The sequence below is a fragment of the Solea solea genome, chromosome 3 (genome assembly GCF_958295425.1).
Source record: "Solea solea chromosome 3, fSolSol10.1, whole genome shotgun sequence".
NCBI lineage: Eukaryota > Metazoa > Chordata > Actinopteri > Pleuronectiformes > Soleidae > Solea > Solea solea.
The window spans coordinates 3,134,569-3,158,382 of NC_081136.1; the positions used below are offsets into that span (position 1 = coordinate 3,134,569).

Consider the following 23,814-nt stretch of genomic DNA (forward strand, 5'->3'; position numbering starts at 1 on the left):
AGAAAAACATAAATAACAAATGATTTGATTAGGACGTGCCCATTGCCGTGTTCTATAAATTGATTGGCCAAAAAGACACCTACGTCACCGGCGATTTAAAATTTCAAAACAGCTACTGTTGTGTGGGGACGTGTGTTTTTTGGAAGCTGCCTCAAAAATGGAGGTTTGTACCATTTAAGTGTATTTTTTCCTGATTCATTATCTACATATAGTTCGAAAACTATTATGTATGGGTTTATATACTACTAGGAGCAGACTAAAAGATACACGAGTTATGTTTTTAAGAATGAATTTGAAAGTTTGTCAACTGAAAGCTACAGGGCTGAATGTCTTATTTTAAAGTTAAGAGATAATAAATAGTTATAACCACGTTACAGAGGGATTTTTAATCTTCATTAACTGCATTTTGCTTCCTCAAAGTTGAATGTGTTTGCTTATTATCTGCCATCTGCTGTAGCAATCTGATTGATTCAAGTTAAACTTCAAAATGTGATGCTAGTACAGCTTTGTTGTTGTTGTTGTTGAGTAGACACGTGGGTATGAAATGAAGCTTAAAACATTTAATTGATTTTATAAAAATATTTCATGATTGTTTTTATGTCTTGTACATCATGTTTTCTCAAATCAAGAGAACTTTCTTTTATGCCGTTTAAGGGAACAATGATGGCTCTGGGAGACCGTCTGAAGCTGATGGTAAAAGCCTTCAGGAGGGAGGGCCACAGGGTTCTACAGTCTGAGAGGACCACCGTTCATGGAGCCGATGGCATGCTGATGGTGCTGCAGCTGGCCATGGCTGAAGTCAGTAAACAGGTGAAGCATTTTTTTATCAAATCAAACCTTGAAGAATTAACATTTAAAAACACTTGTTTGTTTCTGAAAGAACAAGTGGTGAATAATTGACAGTATGACAACATGAATGGCATCTCTGTTATATACTGATTGATTATTGCACTGCAATGCTTAAAATTCTTGTATAGCATTTGTCAAAAAGGTATAACGCAGCAATGGAAGTCAAAATGCTGCTTTATCAAAATAGTACAAAAAAAAATTATACCAAAAAAGGCAACGGACAACTTTAGTGGCTATCGTGAAGACACAGCATGAGCAAAATGGGTACTACTCCCCAGGCTCGTCTGGGTTAAGTCATAATTACCTCCCAGGTATGACAAATACGATAAATACACTATACAAGTACTTTCTCTGTGGCGTTCATTTTTGTCATGAATTAGGCCATCTCTGCCACCATCCCAGTGGAACATAGTGAAATCAAGGCTAATGGAGAATATGTTGAATTGTTTTTCTTTCACCATTACACTATAACATCGTTATCATCACAAATTTAAAACAAAAATGCTTCTATCCTGGATTTAAAATAAAGAAAGAATGAAGCTCTGAGAACATTTAGATCCACATCTGGCGGCCCAAATGCAATTTTGTACGAGCACAACTCCCATCACCAGGATGACATAGTTCAATTTAACCATCAGGCTGACTGTCATCACCTCTCTAACTGATGACATTACCATTGCTTTCCGATTGAGCGCGAGAAGGTCTTTCCTGCTTTTGCACTGATTGGTCCCAGGCCACGACTAATTATTGCTGCTGCTTCAACTGTCTTCTCTCTTCCTGTGACAGCACGGCGGAGAGTTCAAGGTACCTTTGAGTGATGTCCTGATGGCCTGGAAACACTTACTGCAAGGCAAACTTCACCTGCCGCCCCCGAACTTTGCACGCCTAGAGAACTATGATCTCATCCTGGAGGCGTACGAATCCTTCCTGAAACGCTCCAACACCGTTGACCTCGTTGACGTCCTGTCCATGTGCAAACAGCTGAGACTGGCTGACACTGACCCAGAGGAACATGTGAGCCCGGTGAGCAGGAGCTGCTTGAAGTCAGGATGACAATACTGATTGTTGCTACTGATGACACAAAGGGCTGCAACTAAATGATCATTTTCGAGTACTTTGGTCTGGACCACACAGTTGATGTAGTGGTTAGCAGTCTTGCCTTTGTAGCAAGAAGACCTGGGATAACGACCACAGTTGGGCCCCCGGGTGCTCCTGTCCAAAAACATGCAGATTTGGGAATTAGGCAAATTGGACTCTTTAAATTGAGCGTGAGAGTGGATGATTGTTTGTCTCTATGTGGCCCTGTGATGGACTGGCAACCTGTCCAGGGTGTAGCCCTATGTCAAGTGGGTTTGGCACCAGCGCCCCTGTGATCCTCATGTGGAGGATAAAGCAGCAGTAGGGGATGGATGGATGGATGGAGTACCTTGGTCCAGAAAATGTTAATTTATGTTTCCCCAAACCTCAAAATGATGGTGTTCTCAAATGTCTTATTTTGACCACGCTCCAAAATGATTCAGTTTGAATGATTTCTATCCTATACAGAGTATAGATTCCAGAAGACATTCACATTTAAGCTGCTGAAACTCTGAGAGCTTGCTTTAATTAGAAAAACACTCAAACCGCTTAACAAAATTGTTGCAGATTCATTTAATAATTGATTAATTGACCAATTGTTGCAACCATTGAATTTATCTTACTAATATGTCCTTTTATTTCTTTTTCTGTCAAGATGGAGCTCTTTCAGTTCCTAACAGGCAATACGGACACCTCAGAGTTGCCAGACTCTTCCTCGGTCCCGTCAACGCCATCTAGCAAAAGCAGACCCTGCCGCTCACAGGTAGGCCCAGTCCTGCTCTTGCACATTAATAAAATGTTGCAACTAATTTCTTAAACTCCCAGAGGAAGACCCCCTCTCTTTCCACTTAATCCCCATACAGAACATTCCTAGTAATATGAAATCCCTTTTTCTCCTGCTGGCATCGTTCCACCCATTTACTTTTCGTCGGCATATTTAATTTCTGTCTGGAATCCATCCTGCTCTTATTGACAGGAACTCTATATCATATCACGCAGATTTAAGAGTGCAATGTGAATTCAATTACCAAGCAGATGTTTAAAACACAACACGGTGTGGGGCTGGACAAGTGCTTCTGCAACACGGCCTCTTTCCTCCACTCCTGTGTCACTTGCAAATTTATGGGTTTTTAGGGCAGGCTTGCCGCCGCTGCTGCTGCACTAACAGTTAGGGTGATGCAATTTCTGGAGTTTAATACAAGCTGTCAGCTGCCGCTTTAGTTGTTTTACTTCGGTGATAAAGCTACTGTCCCTTTTGGTGGTTGATCAACACAACAAGCGGCGGCCAAAGGTTTTATCAGAGGAATACTTTTGACACTTTGACAAATGCATTTGTTCTATTTCTAGTGGAGAGACGCACAAGGAAGTTAATACCACACACTTCTGTCTGTCTGTCCGTGTAAATACAAGGCTGCAGCTGGCTGCTGGTTAGCTTAGCTTAGCCCATGGAAACCTGTCTGGATTTGTCTTAAAACAACTCCATTTAATATTTTTGTGAGAAAATAGTGGCTGAGAACACAACACAAAATACAACTGTGGAGTAAAGACTAATGGTTAATATTCTGTATTTATCTAGCACAGGACTTAGCCAGGCTAAAGGTTAGCATAACTACTCCACAAATGCTCTAACTTATAATATAAAAAACCTGCACATTTTATCAATGCTTTACCTGTTCACTCATGAGTAACTGCACCTTGCTAGCTAGCTGAGACGTATTTGTCCAGAATTCCCGCATTCTGGACCTTTTCAAGAAGTTGTCTGTTGGTTTTAAATCCATAAAACATGGAGGTGTAAAGGCAACAATTATGTATTGGTTTTCTTTACAACTGTAAAACTCATAAAACATATGCTGATAGAGCTTTTAGTTTGTTAGCTTTGACAGAGCCTTATATAAAATCTTCGGTCTTTATTTACAGTTCAACATCTGCTAGCTACATCCTTAGACTGAACCGACACACAATATTTCCTACAAAATCTCAGTAAGAAAGGAAATGAGCATAAATCATTTGATCATCATGTTTGTTATTAATGAAAGGTGAAAATGGCCGTGAGAAGGGTTTTCTGCTCCTATCTGAATCTGCTCGTGAACACAAAGAATGACTTGGCCGTGGCACTAACCCTCGACGTCCCCAGTCGCGCGCTTGGACGGCAGGCGTTCACCGACGTCAAGCATGCTGCACGTAGTGGCAACACTTCTCTCTTTTTGGTAAGAGACATTCACACTCAGCATGTTCTCAGGCTTAGTGGTGATGTATTTGCACCTTACGTAACAGCTCAAGCAAAACTATGACTTTGGCTTCTCTGGCGGTGCTACATGCTCGCTCTTTTTCAGGCAGTGACATCTTTTGTGAGAGCTATCCAGCTCGGAGGAAAGGGCTACGCGCCAGCTGAATCTGACCCACTGAGGAAACATGTCAAAGGCCTGACGGACTTTGTCCAGTTTCTTGACAACCTGGAAGAAATACTGGGGGAGACTCCTGACCCAAGGTACACAATGCAGCTTTTTAATCCAGCCCTTCACTTGCTCCTGTTACATATGAAATTCCTCCTTCATTTGTGACAGAATAAGCATTGACTAGACAGATTCTGCTTGTTTTGACTTTATATGAAATTTCAATTAAAGTTGAGTTGCCATTTTTGATGCAAATTATCTTAGCATAAAGACTGGAAGCAAAGGGAAACGACTATCCAGAAATGAGTTCGACCAACATGGGTTTGACCGCTGCCAAACAAATAATCCAAAAATTGCTCAACTTCAGCAACCAAATTTTAAAATTGATCAGCCCTAAATTTGCCCAAATCCAACGTAAAGCAAAGCTCTTGCCCAAACTAAATCTAAAAGTCTTATTCTAAAGCCAATGAAAACCAAACTACTTTTATTCTTAAGGAAATCGACACTTAAGCAAACACTCCCATGGGTGTCCGTTCAATTTCTACCAAATGTTACACATTACACCTTTAACATGACTCAAACTGAAAGATGGGGCTTCAAAATGCGTCATCTACAGATAAACAAAAATGGGGTTCATCCTCTGGATTTTGCCATTTGCGTATGACTTGCGCTGCTGGAGATTGTCTCTTTCTTTGAGGGAACGTCCGGAACATGTCTGAAAGTTTTCCATGGGCTCGCTGGGACATTATCTGGAGATTTGGCATGGGAGCTGGAAGGGCAAGTTCTAGAAATGTCCAGGGTGACTTTGGCAGCCACTACGAAGAACTTTAGGAACGTCTCCAGATTTGAGTGCAAGTCTTGAAGCGGCTGGAATAAGTTGCCGTTAAAAAAAAAAAAAAAATCCCACATGGTCTCTATGGCGATTTCTGTATGGCGTTGTTCTTGCAGTATTTTGTTTTGGAGGATTCATCATCTTGTGTTTAAAGCTGGCCAGAACAGAACTGGCAGCACCAGATTTCCACAGGGCATGGAGATTTCTAGGAACTCATCAGGATGGGTTCTTTTGGCAAACCGATTCCTCGAACTTAGGCAGGAGACCATCAAGCCACTTTAAGCTGTGCTTTTGCTGGCCTCCAGCCATAGCCACACAGAATTCGATAGCGTTGTAGATTAAATCGGAATCCACTTCTTTTCCCTTAGTGATTTCATCTCTGCATCATATAACCAAACCTCACAATTGTCTGAATATAAAAAGGGTTTCCCTGGTTTTTAGGAAAAAGATGAGGCTTGGCAATATTATTCATTTAGTCAACATGTTTGCATGCTACAGTTGTAAAGTAATGTATCTCAAAAGTTAGTTTGGTACACAATCGAGGCTTTTTAGGACTGCATAATTGTTAGTTTGGTCTTTTTTTTTGTCGTCGAGCTGAAAAAAACGGACTAATTATCATTTAGGTTTTCTGTATTTGGAGAAATTGATATTCAAATTAAACCATCTTAGTGGTCACAATTGTTTTTACCCTATAATTAAGGAAACATTTGTAGCAGATGATCCCAAACATCCTGATACAATTTCCCCCCGACGTTTTCCTTTCAGGTGACGCATCCTTGCAAAAATCTTCATTTAATTTACTGTGGCCTTATATTACAGGAGAAGCCAAGTATGCATCAGTCTCTGGCAAATACTGGAGTCAAATTCAGTGCAGCATATTGCTTAAATTCTGCCTCCTGTCTATTATGGCTGATTTAATGCTCATTGATTTAATAAAATTTCTGACTTCTGAACTGGGTTCAGCAGCTCTGTGGGGAAGCCGTACTAATGCTGTAGATCATTGCTGTATTGACGGCTGATCTATCCACCTGGCAGGCACCTGTGCACTGACATAATACCTGCGATCATGAAATCCACCTGTCTCGCCGCAGCGTATTATTTCCTTGAGATCCCTTTAATGGCTCCCATCTAAGCTTTTCATGATAACATTTGGATTGCTAAAGCCTGTTCATCTTTTCTACATCAAAGCCTTTGCCAAAGTCTTTGCTAAATAACTTGTTCCCCGTTTGGTTGGCTCACTTTGATGAATTATCATCAAACCTTTAGGCTTTGCAGATCATTGTCCATACGACCACAGATTGTTTCGGATGTCATTTGGCACCACATCAAAAGTGGTTATCAGAAATGATTTAGATGGTCCAATCGTGTGACGGTCGAGCTCTGAGGTGAGGCTGTTGAAGGCTGTATCAGTCCCACTTGTGGCATTGGCTTCACACAGCCGAGCACACAGAGATGTTTGTGTAGTAGTGGATTTGACTCTCACAGCTCTTCTGAGGGTTCTCAGTTCATGCAGGCTGATGAGCGCACTCCGCATCTGGTGAAACACTGGCGAACTAGGCCAACGTGTGTCTTTCAGCAGGCAATGTCTTTTAATCTCTCAGAGGAGGACTCCGTTTCCTCATATAAACACCTTCTATAGCGAGTTCACGGCCGCGTGTTCAGCGAACATCTGTTTTCCTCAAACGATTTTGTTACTTAGCCTGGCTTTCTCACATCGGAGCTGGGTCAGGGTTGGACCACCCCCCTCTTCCACCGTACTGCAAGGTTTTCTACTCGCCTTAGTGCATTTGACTGTTGGGAAACAACAGAAGTGATATGTTGCTGTGATTTTTGGACATGCGGCGCAGAAAGTGTGCGTGCATGGAAGAAAAAAACCACAGAACTTTAATAAAAGAGAAATTTCTGACTGTCCAGTGGTGAGCACAGAGGCGGTGTCTTCGGCCATTTGGACTTGAGGATCAGGACATAACAACACGGTGGACGGCCCAGAGCAGTCGATGACCGTCCATCCATAGTCAAATACAGACTACTGCCAACTGCTGGCTACTTGATTGCTGTGGTCATTGTGGTCTAGCGGTGGTCAAATGCCAACTGAAGCACCACCACAGTCTGTCATCGTTCTTTGCTGCTAGTTGACCGTCAGGACAGTGAGTCCTGGGATTGATGTAGAGCTGATGCACCTCTGGTATTCCCATAGGAAGCATGTCTGCTACATTGCAGTTTGCTACATATGGTTTCCCTTTTTGAAAATTGCCATAAATAATATACCTATACTCCTAGGCCTGGTCACACTGGATGCGTGGCAAGTGCGTCTTGCTCGTGTGCCTCTCAACAACGCCATCCGTCAAATATATTGTACAGTAAAAATCTTGTTTGGATTTAAGGAACTGAAATGCTAGGGTGCTCTTACTTTGAAACGGGTACAGGACGTGTAGATACAGAAGTTAAAACTGTGGCAAGAGGTCTGTTTTCAAGACCAGTGGCAAGGCTTAGTCGGGGGAATTTAATCCGATTACATGGGTGCCTAAATGAAAAACAAGATGTTCTATGACACAGACTCGCTGCTCAGGATTCAACACTGGCAGAGCTGCATTACAATGAAATAAAGCTCAACTGGATGTGAAATGAAAACAATTACCTTGAGCCCTTTAAGACGATGTCCAATTAATTGAAAGTGAAGCTGCAGTATATCTTTTGTAGACATTTAGGCTAAGGCCTTGGCCAGCATAAAGAGAGAGTTATTAATGTTGGCAAATATTGGCTGAACTTTTGAACACCATTAATTCCATCCAGATGAAAATGTGTGTTGAGCACAAGAGTCTAGCCCTTTCCAAAACAAATGCAAATCCCCCCCACCACACATGCTTGTACAGCACAATAGAGCTATTCCAGCAGATGTCAATGCAAGTGTCACTGTGCTTAATTTCAGCGTATGCGGGGCCAAGCTAGTGACTGCCATCAGGGCAACGCTGTTGAAGGGACGCAGCAGTGGCGATGCACTGTATGCCGCAGCTGAAGAGACGGCAAAGGAACTGAAGGAGAGGATATGCCAGATACACCAGGTCCAGAAACAGACGGCTAATGGGAGCGGGACAGGCATCAGCCCTGCCAGGGTAATGTAAAACAGCTGGCTCTCGTGTCTCCAACTGATGTCCATACATTTCACACAGAAGGCACTTCATCTCCTTCATCTTCCCAGTCAGCTACGTGTGCCCTGATTGTCGTTGTGTTGCTTTTTCCTCTACAGCCGAGAGCATACGCAGTGAATCATGCCACAGCGTATGGAGGTCGGGACACTGTGAAGGTGCTGATGGCACTGCTGGACGAGGACGCCCTGACTCCGCCGTGTCCTAACAAGGCGGACCTGTTGTCTGAAGATCAGCCCGAACTCAGTGGAGCCGAAGAAACGTGTGTCCTCGCGTTGTTCAGGTTGGTTTCCTCATGAAGTACGAGCTGGCAATAGATAAACGTAGACTTGTTTTTCTGAGAGATTAGTATACATTATAAATGAGTTATATTTAAAACGTATAGCCTGACTAAGTAATTGGTTTGCAGATAAAAAATTGAGCTTGTACCGAATAAATAATACAGAAAATGCCTTGGCTGTTAGGAATGGTGTCAATTATTTCATGAGGTTTTGATAATAGCCACAGGAATCATTAGCATGTTTTTTGTTTGTTTGTTTTACGTTTAATATTCAGGTTTTAAAAAAACTTCGTCCTAATATTAGTGTCTGCCTAGGACAAAAAACATAAAATTTGGTTGGGGCTCAAGTCCAGAATAAACTATGTCCTCATCTTTGGGTGGATTACTATTAACTTTTCAGCATTCATTGTTCCCAGATGCTGAATCTTACAGATTTAAGTGATACTCCAGTGATAAATTTAATGAGTAATTTTATTAAAAGTCTTCAAAAGGAATCATTCTTTACAGCAAGTTGTTCACATTTTGCTGATTAGCATGCTAACATGTAGAAATATAACACATTTAGCTCAATGAACTTCTTTAGCTTAAGTACAGCCTCAGAGCTACTTTAAATCTTAAAATATATATTTATATGTAGCTTATTAATCTAAATGAATCAGATTTTGTAGATTATTTACTAACTTGCCAAAAGTGTTCATAAAGGCGAGAGGGTAATGCTAGCAGCAGATGACAGGATGTTAGCCAAAAGATTACATCTTTTACAGCAGCTTTAAGCGATTTAACAAACAAAATGTCCACAATTACGTCAGTCACTGTAAATATGATCCCTGTGAGTAAAATATGCCGTTTTAACTTGTGGTGGCAACTTTTTGACTTTTCTAAGCTAGCTGAAATAGTTTTAACAGATTTATCTCTAAGCCTTTTGATAGATAGAATTGAGATATTATTTCACTTCAACAAGTTATAATAAAAAGCTTTGAAATAGATGTGACCATTTTCACTACTACAAGGATTCAGTCAGAGTGGGAAAGCCCCTAAAACAGCAATTAAACCATCACGAGACTCTACAACTCTCCACTGAAACCATATGGAGGAAAATCCTCCCACACCACACTGGAACAATTTCTCTGGTCAAACATCTGAAATGAAAATATTATTAAAAAACAGCCACTGGCTGTGGTCAGGGAAAAGGGGGTCTATATTGAGCCGCAGCTCAGTCTGACGTTAGTGAAACCATCTTAAAGCAGTTGATTCTTTGATTTGTGTAAAAAAAAATCTGCATTCAAGAGAAAACAGCGTTTAGCGATTTCTTGGTTACCATGTGACCCTCTTGCTTTTCTAGCTCATAAACCTCTTGTCTTTGCTTTTCCTTTGCGGCCCTCTGATCAGATCTCCCGAAGTGTCGACTGGATGTTCTCCTCAACCTCTAAAGAACCGAGTCCAGAGCCGAGTAGACCTGCTCAAACCCAAGGTAAAGAAGGCCCCTCTGTCCAGGAGCGCCAAATCCGAACTTTCAGTTACTCCAAATTGAATCAGATGTACAAACATTGAAAATAATGTCTTTATATCCTGTAATTTCTCCCTGGTATTATTATTTATTTGCTTAGCTGAAGCTCACAATCTTAACTGGCTTCCACCATTCCCGTTTGCACAGCTGTGTTTTAGCTCTTAGTGTTGGTTTGAGGCCGCTGCTTGAATCCACGGCATACAATGACTTATTCGTGGGGAATTCAGATCATTAAACGAAGCCTGATGATACCTTAGCCTGTTGTACGAACAGAACCGTTTGCTTACAGTCTATATCTGATACCACTATCTCATGTTTACTTCCTGGCCGTGGGCTAAGTTTGGCACAGTCTTCTTGTTTTTCCAGTGACTATAACACAAACACACTCGGCAGGAGGAGAGTAACAGTAAATTTCCTTTTGTACATTAATACTGATACCTTAAATTGCTAAATTGTCAAGGCACACAAAACAGGAAATGTTAGAAATATTACTGATTAGTCTACATCATATTTTCTCAATTCATTGCTCTAACTATATCACATAAGATAACTGAAAAAATGAATCGGTCAAAATCTAATATAAGGTGTAACCTGATCACAAACTCAACTCTATCACCCTCCTGGGGTTGTAGCACTGAACGGAGACTGGGTATCCTATAAAAAAATAGATATCACTTTATGGTATTGTCTTCTTTTTTTTTTTTTTTTTTTTTTTTGGCTACACAATTTTTCAGAATCCATAAATATCATATAAAAGCTGTAAAAGTTCCAGTAAACTGAACTGCGGTGCAGAGAAATTATAAATCGACAATGTTTCAGGAGTGCAAAGCCTTTCTAAGGGTTTTATTTTACAGTTAAAGTTAGCCACAAATTCCAATAGTATTCATCTGCAGACTCTAAGAGAGGGGGGCAGAACTTCAAATTGACCAAATCACATAGAACCACACGAGAGGTCTGCAAAATATGAGAATAAAAACAGATCCTTATCACTTGTTGAGGGTTGGGGTTAGGGTTCGGTCATGGTTACACAAACGGAAAATCTAGCAGTGTTATGGACACTGTCCACTGTCTCTTGACGTGACATTCCGTGCAGAACAACAAGTGAGTAACAGGAGCAAATGACGTGATGCCTGGAAAATGAAAATTCCAAGATCTCGGTCTCACCAAAGAAAATGACAAAGACTGACTTTGACCAAGATCCCAAAAAATGACAATCACTTGTCCAGATGCAGAGCGTGCTGCGAAACAATAAAAGTGGACGCCATGGACGAAGGCGCTCTTGCAAGTTGTCCTCCCATCGTAAGCTATGTCAGCACATTCAGTCCTTGAATTTGAGGGAATTGGCCCTGGAAAGTCCTTGAAAGCTCCTTGAATTTGATGTCAACCAAGGTGTGGATACACATACACATTCGATGACCGGAGGCGATCCATCTCTGAAATGCTCCACATTTTTTTACCACCACCAAGGAGGTCATGTTTTTGCAGAGTCTAGCTTCAAATCCGTTTTCTAGATAATAATAAAGTTGTGACAGGGTTTTTTTTAACAGTGTATGTATTGCAACATTTATTTCAGAAAAGGATCCGTAATGCATCACTCCAATCTGCTGAGTCACCCCCAAAAACACTGAGAGCATCTTTAGGTTTAAAAGGTAGAGCTGCTCCTTTAACATTAAATAGCTCCACTGTGCGAAACTCCTGTTTGAACATGTAGGCGAAACACATTCTCTTAAATGGGTCCTTTTTATTTGATTGCGCTAGCAGATGTCATTTTAGCTCCCCACAATCTGGCTGCCTTCCTGTTTGAGTGCGCTGTAATGGTCCCTGGACAGCTCACCGCTTCCTGAACTCGGCGAGCGGAAGCTTTCTGCATCAATTTCACTTTGAAGATGCCATATCGGTCGCGTAACTCGACTAGCAAGGGAAACTTGAAAGGTTATTGTTTCCTGTTGTCTGCTGAAGGACTTAATCCCACACTTCTCCGGCGGGTTTCATCATGCGCCGACGTCACCTGGCACACGGACGCGGAAGGATTTAGTTTCTGCTTTTGGGACGTGTCCAGATATTCTCCTCAGTGCCACGGATGATCCAAGTGTAGAAAAACGACCTTGACTAAAGTCTCCTCGTGCCAGTTTATTGCCACTCTCAGACCTGGTGTTTGTGAAGAGATTCATCCGATAATACGATAACGCTGTGAACTTATCGCCTGATAATCGTGCACCTGCTGCTCATTCTCACTCCCATCACCTGCACGTGAGAAGAACACATGTCCAAACACACAATAGCTGCAGAAATTACTTGCACCTGGTTGTGGATGTGCTATCAGGAATGTGTGCAAAGGTTATCTGAGGACAGCTGCCTTCGGAGGAATGATAGTCGTCTGACCGCACGGTGCCACGTTAGGCTTCCACCTGTTGTAATTGGATTAGATGTTCTCCGTCAGTCGTGGTTTGGCTGTGTTCACTCTTCCATCCCCTCCCATTGTTTCAGATATTTTAATTGGCGTGCAAACCAGGGCAGCGCACACTTTTAGCTCAATTATTGTGCCACGGCCTTATGCAGCAGTTTTGTGTTGTCTGTTGTTTTATTTAAAGGCGTTCTTCAGAAAAGCACAAAGGCTTTGATCCTTTTGTATTTTATTGGCCCACCCAGCTTCACTTGCTGCATTTTTTCCTCTCGGATTTCTCCTCCATACTGCGGCCCATTGGACTGAAGGGTGAAATCCTTGGACTATGATCATCCTAAGCAGCCGTAGATCAAACAAGTAGATGAAAAAGCTGTGGATCCGTGTGCCCCGGGGCCAGGATTGTAGTCTTCACTTTTTTGGCATAACTAACAAGGCCAGCCAAAAAGGCTTTTTAATGAGGTGCTGCACCAGCAATGTCTTAGAAATGGAGTTACGAAAAAAGATCCATTTAACTCCTCATTCAGTTTAAAAAGTGATGTCTTGGTTGATTCATGATTTATCAATCTTCATCAGTGACTAATGACTCATTAGTCAGCTACAAGTAGTGCCAGTTGCACTCGGAGTTTGATTTCCCACATTGCGATGATGTTTTTAATGCGTGTAATACTGCGTAATGTGTTTATGAAGGAGGTTGGATTAGCTTGCGAGTTGGCAATCCTCGCTGTAAATAGGCCGATGATGAAATGATCCCCTAATTTCTGGAATTGTGAGTTTGTGGTTGGGAGTTTAATCTCTTTACTCCTTGATGGATTGACATGAATTTGTTCCCCGGCTTGGAAACCGACTCCATCTACAATATGTCACCATATTGTTTGTTTTTTCATTTGTTCCAGCCAAGAGACAAAGTCATCCGATCTCAGTTTGCTTGCACATACAAAGATGAGGATTTGCCTCTCAACCGTGTGCTGGACTTCCCCAGCACTAGCCAGGTTCCTACCTGCGTGCATCCGGCACCGAAACCAAACACCACCGCAGCTGAGGACGAGGAACGCAGCTCCGGTGTGGAGGAACTAGTCACAGGTACACACTCGGAAAGAAAACAAAAGCATGCGCTTGATAAATAAAGTGTCCACACGCCAGTTGTTGATCCCAAGAAACTCGAGAAGACGCCCACAGAAGGGCTTGGGCCCAAAACGTCACCTGGTAGGTAATTTTCCGAGCATGTGGACACATTCTGATATTTATCACAGGTACAGGCTTGACCTTCATTTCTGGACATACTACAGGTACTTTTTGTTCTCTGCTGCATTCAGAGAAAAAAGCTGAAAATGTCAACACCGGCCGCGCAGCGTTCCCTTTCTGCTGGGATATATTTCTGTTTCCTCTGACGCCACGCGGCTGGACTGAGGCCCGGGCACACCTTCTCAGCTCCAGCCTTGAACCCTTCACAGTCCCAGCCCTGGGACCAGCACTTACTATTAACCATTACTGAATCCCCATTCTATAAAAACTGCACAGCCCCACATCTGTAGTAAAAACCAAAAAGAAAAAACACCCGTTCACATGGACATTTTGCTCACTTCCCCCTCCTGTCTTTTGTTTCAGGGGGGATTTCAGGCTCCGCTCCATCAGGATACATGAATAAATGTTAAATTTTCAACTGCAGAGCATAAGCACAGAGCCCGCTTCAAATAGCAGCTAACGTCAGCAATTTCGTCACACCATTTTTCCCCTTTCCTTTTCCCCCTACAAGGTTTTCACACTTGCTTTTGTTTTGTTTCAGTCTTCCCAGCCAAGCCTACCTCTGGATGTCCAAATAAGGAGCAGAGTGGCATTCAGCAGGGAGCCTCTCTGGAGCCAAGGAGTGGAAATGCCCAGACCAGAGTTGCAGGCCCTGGCAGCAGAAAGAAAACTGGCACTCAGACGCAGCGCAAGGGCAACAAGAGGAAGCAGGTGGAAGCGGACCAACATGGAGGATCAGAGAATGAGCCTCCAGGGAAGAAACGCCCCGCAAGTGTCTCAGTCAAAATGCCCAGTAAGAATATCAACAAGGCCTCCAGCAAGAAGAAGCTCATAGCTGGGCAGGGAAAGCTAACTAGCTTCTTCAGACTCTAATCATTCGCACTAATATCATGACAGTAAAAGTTCAGTGTTTTTGTTTTTTTTCTCCCACTGAGTTGTTTGTGATTATGTCTAACGTTGTTTTTTTCTTTTTTAAAGATGTCGACCAACATTTTGGGAAAATAAGGAAAAACTAGGCGTTCTTTTCCCCCATAACAGCATCACTTAGCTAAGCTAACTGATTAGGAAAGCAGTTGCACAAATTTAGCATTCAGATCAATGTTGTGTTAATTAGGTGTTAATATCTGGTGATTCTGTGGTTTAAGTTTGTGTTTTAAAAAGGGATCCAAATATAGTATCAAGTTTTTATGAAAGCTAATCGCCTGCTAGCATACATCCTTTCTTCTAACTCGGCTACAAAAGGGAAGGATAATTTAAAAATATCACCATACTGTTCTTTGTTAAATGTGTATATATCAGAAAGCAAATGACACATATTCAGACAGTTTTGATATGTATACAGATAAGTACCTTGTTTTCCCAATTTCAAATTAACATTTGATGTTAATTTTTTTTATTTTTACATTTTTGTTTTCTATAAGTTATTGAACTTGGTTCATCATTATTTGTTTAATTCCACACTGAAAGTCATCACTGTAAATATGCTCCAGTTCTCTGAATTTGAATAAATTTTTATTTTGCTTTTACATTTTTGTGCACCGTTATTTTCTTACAAGGAAACTCATTTCATGGCCACAAACAAAAAGAGAAGAGAAGTGATTTCCCAGCACAGAGGTTTTCAGAGGTTCTCGTTACTTGCCCAGCAGGGTCGGTACACTCTGCCGATCATACACCGCAACACTAGGAGAAGGACGGAGAGAGTACAGAGTGTTAGTCCACATAAACGTCAAGGCATTTGAAATGATTCATTATGAAATTGAATGGTTTCCTTGATATTTACTGTTGAGGTCGGTGTCTCTGCGATCCATTTTCAAAGTGTACTCGGGTGGATTGTGGCTCAACTTCCGGTCTGTGAGCTGAGGGAAGCTCTGGGCGAAGGACGGGTTCAAGCGGCCACGGATGCGGTGTCCTTTCTGCCTCATGTCCTGAAACACATTATCGATCAGTGATTTCATGCAACGCCGCAAGACCACATATGTTCCGCGCACGAGGTCTGAACTCTGGATTCTGGGAGTTTGCAGCAAAAACGGCTTTCAAAGATTAACGTTTTTTTAACTTGCAGCACAGGTGCTGGATCTGCCTTTCACCAGCTGATCCAAGCCACAGGAACCCCAAGATGGAAGAAATGTGTTTCCCCGTTTTTACAATAGCACAGTGGCCCATTTTCCTCCACTGCCCCGGCTCACGTCAGACGACTTTGTTCTCTGCACCACGGCTGCCTGTTACCCATTACCATAGAGATAACCACCATGTTCATGACACACAGGAGACGCAGCTGCCAGATAAACTCTTTACACACAGCGGCCAAACGTTTGAGGAAACACTGATTTATCATCATTCTCCCCATTAAATTTATAGGCTTGTGATCATTTGACCTTTTCAGCTAATGGTACTTCCCATTTTCCAACGCTGTCATAAAAGATTTTTCATAGATGTGTATGAAATAAAGACAAAACGGTAGACATGACAACGGTGGCCAATTGACAGGGGTCAAATGTTCAGATGCAGGATGGAGATAATGTGCTCTTTGTTGTTGCTAAACTCTGGTTAGCAGAGAGGCCTGTTTATAGAAAGAGAGAAATCTCGTACAGTTAATGGTTATGATGCGTGACGGTCACTGGCAGAAGAGCGCAAGCTGAATGGCCAGGCAATGGCCAAGCACTTTATTTGGGATAAATTAACTGAGAAAAATCCAAATAGCTTGTGAAATTGAATTAAATTAATCTGTTACAGTTGAAGAACTCGGAAGGGTTGCTTCATCCGAATAAAAAAAAAACTAAAACCTAGGTTTTGTACTTCCTGTGGAATGTAGAAATTCTGAGAGTTTGGGTTTTGAGGTTGTCTGCAATAAAATGGAGGTTAATAGATATGAAACCCCATGTTACACTCTGAACATGGAGTACATTTGAATGATTAATAGTTTGATAAAGCAGATTTTAACGCATTGAGACAAACAGTTTACAGGTTTGGTTGATGAAAAATACCAGGGACACTTACCGAGAAAACAATGACGTTCGGGTTTCCATCTTCATCCCTGTTGTCCATCATGAAACTTTGTCTGTACACGGGTGAAACCATGGCATGCTCAGTCAAGACTTCGTCCCCCAGTAGTGAAGTGAGGCTCTCCTGTTCCATTGCATCTTCTACTTTGGTTGCGGGTAAGGCTTCAGCTACCAAGTGGCTGCTCAGCTCCGAGAACAGCACCAGGGCAAACAGGACGGAGTAGGTGGAGATCATCGTGTATCTAAGATATTTTGGGTTTTTGTTGCTGTGACAGATCTTGCCTCGCCTAACGAATGTGGACGAGTGGATTCTCCGCCGCCTTATATATCGGGGCAGGGATTTTTGCTTAATTGTTCGATGGTAGACACATCACATCTCCCGCGGAGGTTCATCCATCTTAGGAGGTCAACGATCACGGGAAGCTCAAAGGAATTGCGCCATGATTCCATTAATGCGTGTTTCTTTCAGCAGAGAGAAAGTGAATAGCTCCATTTTAATTATATAATTCCAATGGCGCCTGTAATTCTCTCCACATCACACAGTGGGGTCAAAGAGACTCACAGGAGGTGAAAGGGCAGGTATTATCTGGTGAGGTTGTTCTCACCAAATCCACACGCTGAAATGAGCCCAGCAGGAGTCAGGACAGAGACCCAGGGACGCTCACAGTGAGCCCCCTGCCTCTGAATGGCACCAGTGTCTAAGATGGAGCTCGGACAAAAGGCTACTAACACGTACAGCAACCCTCCAGAGTGACACTAATGCCGACAGGTTATGATGGCAAATTATGAGTCATATAACTGAAAACAGTCTAACATTTTGGGGAAAAAATGTGCTCATTCGCTCTCATTTTGAGAGTTAGGTGAGGAGATTGATGACCAGATTGACGTCTGGATGCTAAGTAAGAATATGCAGCCACACGATTGTTAGATTAGCTTGTTAACAACATGTCATATAGAGTCAGAAATCATAAACTTATGTCTCGCAATTGGCATTGATTGATGAAAGACTTGTGTTTCGTTCCTCATCTATACCATTCTTCTGTTTTCTGATGTTATTTATTGTTAACACGGTTGTTCCATTGCCTGTATGACGCCAACAACTGACCCAGTCTTGACAAGGTTTCACTTTCAAGAGATACTTTGATCTCAATGTGACTTCCAAGTAAAATGAAGGATAAAAATGAACATCTCTGGCAGTTATTTGAAATACATACTAGCTTGTCTAGTCTAGTATGGGTATCAGTTGTCTTGTGATAAATGGTTCAAGGTCACATTCAGATAGGACATGTCTATCCTACAAAGATTGGAGTCTTCAGAATGTTGATGCATGACTGAGTGATTTTCTGAATATTAAGATGGTGTGAATCCTATAGTTTTGGCTGCAGCACTCTACTGCACAAGGCCCAAGCCAAATTGAACGACAAGCAAAACGTTGTGCATAATGTGACTAATTTACACCCATGTCTATGACACCTGATATAATTTAATATTGATATGTATATGCATGTAATTTAAAAGTTTAGGAAATTCAAATGTGAGGAATATTCAGCAAATTTGGGGACCCCAGAAGAATCTCCAGTTAAATGTATTCCCCACAGTCTTAAAATGGGTTAATTTTAATATGGATTGTGAAACATTATTGATTTCTGGTAATGAACTTTGATATTCCTATTGTATGATGTTTATCATGGCTGGAATAATCGGCACATTTTCTATAACCCCCAGTAAAAAACTACGCATCTGGATCGTTGACTAGTAACTAGTAGTACGATAGACCTTGTGTCCAATGAAGAGTTTGTCATGGAGAAGTCATTATCAACAATCTATTGAATGATATTAAATGAGGCTTTCAAATGTTTTCCTGAGAATACATTGTGCCACATGTGTGGCAAAATTTCAAAAAATACAAAAAAAGGTTTGACTTACAGTTCGGTTTTGGTCCTGGAGACACCTCATGGTCAAAGAGTTGCAGAGCGCACAGAGAACAAGGCCTTCCCCGGGTCATTAGTATCCTTTAAACACCTGAACATCCTCGGTTTTGGTCCTGGAGACACCTCATGGTCAAAGAGTTGCAGAGTGCACAGAGAACAAGGCCTTCCCCGGGTCATTAGTATCCTTTAAACACCTGAACATCCTCACGTGTGACCTCTTACTAGGATACAAACACCTTCAGTCAATGAAAAACATCCCCGTCCCTATCAACTTTTGCCCCGCCCCCCAATTTAACCTTCCACACCTGCTGCCAATTACCTCAGGTGACCCTGACAACTAGCAATACAACTAAATAGGTGAAACTGAGTTTCTTTGTTTGAGTTTAACTAAAAAGTCATTTGAGTTGCTTTGTATTGTAATAATATATATACACATCATTCTCAGTTATACATACTGAATTATTTAATCCCTCACTACGGTCACTCCTGAGACAACAGACCACATTTCAACCCAATTTGCACAAACCCTGAAATACCACAATGTTCTGTGAGGTAATTTGCTCATATCTCATTAAATATTAATAGGGTAGTCTTTCCGCACCACGTTACAGCGGGTTAGTGGGTTGTCATCAATAGTCTGGCCCGAGTAACCCAACCCAACTAGTATGGCTGTGACTGTTTTTAACAGGCAAGACATCACTGGGTAATTGGTGAGATTTATAGACACTGTGCTTAACTCGTGATCAAATATCTTGACAACATCTGACAGAACTGCCAGTTAATGCCATCTATGTGGCGTGTCTTAGGGACCGACAGTCAAGGCCTTTTGACTGATAGTCGGCTTAATATTTTTCTACCTTTTACGATGTGTTTCGACACGTCATTGGCATTGAAGTGCTGAAGTAATGAGCTCAAACGAAGCAAAATAGCAGCTGTGGACGCCACTGTTTGTTTACAGTCTTCTTTCTGGGAGTCGTCCAGCTTGGCCCCATGAGGGGCCCACCACGTTTCCTTCCTTCCAAAATGCTCATGTCGGTTGGGATGACTCAGGTCAGGTCGGGGGAACCGTCACGGCTTTTCAGTCCAGACAAATTTGCGGCGCTGCGATCGCCAGACGTGTGTCGTCTAACGTCCGGGCACAAGGCGACTGGTCATCACGTTTAAGCTCAGATGTCTTTACCTCATTAACCTTACAGGAGCCGTGGTGCATGGGATAGAGGAGCGGGGCATGAATAATGGCTATTGAACCCAGCTGAAGTGATTTTCCTTGGAGCAGTTGTGAGTATTATTGTTGGAGGGCGAGGACTTCTACTGAAGGACTGAACTTGTCCACAGGGGTGCGACGGTTCCAGCAGAAGCCAAACTGAACTTGTGAGCTTCGTCCTCTGTTGTTGTAACCTTTCGTGCTCCCCCAACCCCCCTTCCCCCACTCCCTTTTGTATTTTGCATATTTCACCCTGATATACAGTAAGCTGTATCCATGCACTGATATTGACAGTCGCTGCACTGCAAATGACTGTGATTCCATCTGATCCAAAGCTTCTGGGCTCTATCAGCTTACCCTGGCATCAACTCTGAAGATTCAGTGAACTCTATGAGCTATGGTGAATTTCTTTATCTGGTAGCTGCTGGTCTGAATTTCTAAGAAATCATTACCATAATTCTCTAACAAAGAACATTAGCAAAAGGAAAGAAAGAAGCCAAGAGTCAAATAATCTTATGAGGACCAGATGTGATTCGGTCGGTAACCGCGAGCATGAGTAAATCTTCATGTTTCCCCCCCAAAAATGGCTCGTCAAACCTTCAAGTGGTGCCAGTAAAGTTTATTCAACTACTGTGCTGTCACTGATTTACAGTTGCTCTTGTTTGTAAGCAGTTGTAATTGCATCCAGGTTCAACTACTGTGTATGGTTTGAATTCTGAACTCGAGGAAGCTGCAGTTGTTTTTTTGTTCTTCCGTCAGCCGCTTGCATCACCTGTCAGTCGACAGTGCAGTCCTTCAGTCACGCCGCCAACGGCTTTGTGCACAAGGAGACCACATTAATCTGGGTCCTGTGACAGCAGTAGCCACGTTGCTCTATAATCCTCCGGGGGCAGCGTGTTATTTCCATGCCCTGCTGACTTTCATCCCCAACACTCGTCTTCTGATAGAGAATTTAAAAGGAGCCAGAGACACTTCTGTCGCAGCACAGAAGGGATCTTTGATTCCACGGGACATTGATGCTTCGTGAATGATGCCTCAGCAGTGCTGCGGGTGCAACAGCGGGGTGGGGGTGCATTTTGGGCAGGATTTTTTGTTGCCCAGAGAACAGACCATGGTTTCCTGGAACAATGCAGCTGATGAGAGTCTCTCCAAGGAAAATAAGGCTCTGACATCATGGGTTCTTAAAGCATACAGCTGAGCCAACACTCTCCTGCTATAATCAAGCCTCAGTGAATTTCCACTGTCGACTGAAATTGAGAAAGAGGGAGAATCTCCTCGGTTGGTTTCAACACTTTTTTTTTCTCACACACAGACTTTGATCTAATGGCTAATTTTCCTGTCGAAGCACAAGACTCGCAGGACAGTGCACTTGCTAGACTCTTGTGTCTCTTTCCATTTACATCTGGCCTTGGCTCACGGTCCCAATAAAATGTGACTCGAGGCTCCTTGTAAATTTGTCACAATCATCTCATCACAATCCAAGGCTGGACCCCGGCCACGGCATCTGACAACAGTGTGGGATTAGAGAAGACGAACGCCGAACTGACGACAGCCAGGAGCAAAAGTTAAAACCCAGCAGAGCAAAGTCCTGTGTGTCCTGTTGGAAAAAAACATGAATGGTTGAAGACTGATGAAGCCTTGCAACCACTTTTCCTGTAAAACAACCAGTAGAATAAGTAGTAAAATTGGTGAGTGTAGTAAAACAGACCACAAGGTCATTCAAAAGACAATTGTGTGCTTAAGATGAGGAGTTGAAGAGTGTGGAGAGATTGTGTTTCAGGGCCCGGTCCAGAATCTGTGTCCTTAGATGCACTGGATCTCGAGTGCACACAGATCGATGGGGGAAAGGAGTGTGTTCTTTCCAGAACCAACCTGGTTTTTGAGGTTATTCAAACAAGCTTTTATGTTGCGCTTCTCGAGTCACTGCGTACTCCCAAACGTGGGACATCAAAGTGCCCCGACGCATTTTCCATGTTCCGTGTCCGCAGACAGTCGCTAAGCATTTCCTCATGCATGTAAATAAACCACAGATTCATTTGTGTAATCTAATAGCGGCAAGTTCTTGTATTCTTTGAGCGAGAGTTTGGGTACCGGCAGACGCTCTTGCATAAGCTCTTTCAGGGCATCCATGTTTTTGTCTTCTTTGCTGTGGTCTTCTTTGACCTGAAACAAGAGTGCGCCACCAACTGGGCTGGAAAATGGAGCATGTGCAGTCAGTTCGTACAATGCACGTGATCTCAAAATGACTGGGTGCTTATGTAAGTCTGCATCGCGGACCATCCATGAAGGATCCAGCAATACATCACAGAACCTGACAGACAGAATATGCCTGGTCCTTACTTTACCCCAGGGTGCTTTTGACGAGTATGGAAACGTAATTCCAGACCTGCAGCATGATAACATCTTCAAATCTTTGATACACTTCCCCTCATTCTACTTGCTTAGTGTTTTATGGCAGTGATCCACCTCTGCCGTCCTTGGTATTCTTTGGCGGTCCAGTAAACTGTTCTCCCGTTGGCCTGTCCCCAACTGTTTTAGTATCCTGGTGCAACGTCTATCCACCATCTTCACTTTTGTATATGCTGCCAGAGTGTTGCATTGTGGGACTGCGTGACCTCCAGAGCTCTATAGTAGATTCCGCTGACTCACGAAGAATGCTGAGGATGTTTGTATTTTGTATTAAATACAAATACGCCTGTGTTCCCTTTGATGATTTCTTTGATGGTTTGTTAATGGCTTGGTTAACCTCCACATCCCGGGCCTTTCTGCACTGAATTTCTCTCTGATTTATTTGCACTACAAAATTTCTGCAAGCTTGCAGCCGGCAATTGAACCAGTATGTTGAGATAATTGATTCTGTATTAGTATCAAGGGGGATGAAATAACATCCAGGATGTCCAGAATGACCGGGAATTTGCCAACTAAACCTCTGTGCTGCTCCACATTTTTTATTTCTGTAGCATCTGCTTAGAATTAGCCAGATGGCCATTTTATCATTTCTATTTTGTTGTCCACATCAGTTTTTATTTGTATTTTTTTCTGTTCTGACAGTGAGTGAGAGCTCAGCGCTGTCACTGCGAACATCCTCCAAAGAGCTGAACATGCAGCTCCAGCCTGAGGGAGCACCACGCCCCTCTGTGTTTGCTTTGGCAAAGCTCATCGCCTCTTAGGAAGTATTACTTTGTCATTCAGCACACCCAGCACACTCAATTTCATCCTGCGCCGTGCACAAAGCTTCAGTGTGACTTACGGCTTCACGTACAGCCCGAAATGCCTTAAAAGATTTGTACACACTTACGAGAAAAGACTGAGGTCCACTCTGTAATTGTCTGATGTTTATGTCTCCACGTCCAGATTTTCTCAGAAGAGCCCGATTGTTTACTCGTGAGCAGTGACGTTAAAAGTTGTTATCGGATGATGTTTCCCCTGAGGTTTTCTGAACAAATGAACATGCTGTATGAAAGAACTCTCCAGCCAATGTCTGTGAAGTTGACAAGTGGTTTATTCAGCAGGAATGGTGAACAATCTGTCAGTATTTCTTTTCTACAGAAGGCAATCAAGCACCATAAATAACAGCGCTGTGATCAAACAGTTTCTTGGACAGTGAGCTTCAGGAAATTACCATTTCAGGCTTTATTAATTGCTTCACACGAGTGACGTTAGATGATTTGGACTTGGTTGCTGTAGCTTTTTCTGACACAAATGACACAAAGCTGTATATCAGGTACCAGATGACAGTGTGTGAATGGGAGGGGGGGGCGTATTGCAGCTGCAGTGTAGTTCGCACAAGAGGGGCAATGATTGCTAATTAATGATTGGGTTGCAGGTTTAGTCCGTGATTTAAACGTCATCAAAAAGTCTTTGGTTTGTACTGTATATTATGTGAAGATCAAGGATGACCAACGACTTCTTCCGACCAACTTCTTTCCTCGTTTCAGTCGCCAGGT

General features: G+C 42.5%; 2 protein-coding genes across 2 annotated transcripts; one reads left to right on the plus strand and one right to left on the minus strand.

Moving 5' to 3' along the window:
- The first annotated feature begins 96 nt into the window (after nucleotides 1-96).
- parpbp (PARP1 binding protein) lies at nucleotides 97-15,256 on the plus strand. Its single transcript, XM_058625198.1, has 11 exons — nucleotides 97-163; nucleotides 655-810; nucleotides 1,636-1,872; nucleotides 2,582-2,689; nucleotides 3,963-4,133; nucleotides 4,260-4,414; nucleotides 8,081-8,264; nucleotides 8,399-8,580; nucleotides 9,967-10,048; nucleotides 13,382-13,568; nucleotides 14,272-15,256. The coding sequence occupies exons 1-11, from the start codon at nucleotides 158-160 to the stop codon at nucleotides 14,601-14,603; spliced, it is 1,800 nt and encodes a 599-aa protein (XP_058481181.1). The 5' UTR covers nucleotides 97-157; the 3' UTR covers nucleotides 14,604-15,256.
- pmch (pro-melanin-concentrating hormone) lies at nucleotides 15,253-17,222 on the minus strand. Its single transcript, XM_058625200.1, has 3 exons — nucleotides 16,728-17,222; nucleotides 15,511-15,655; nucleotides 15,253-15,410 (listed from the first exon to the last, which is right to left on the minus strand). Exons 1-3 carry the CDS (start codon nucleotides 16,965-16,967, stop codon nucleotides 15,349-15,351), a joined length of 447 nt encoding a protein of 148 aa, XP_058481183.1. The 5' UTR covers nucleotides 16,968-17,222; the 3' UTR covers nucleotides 15,253-15,348.
- Nucleotides 17,223-23,814: the final 6,592 nt, after the last annotated feature.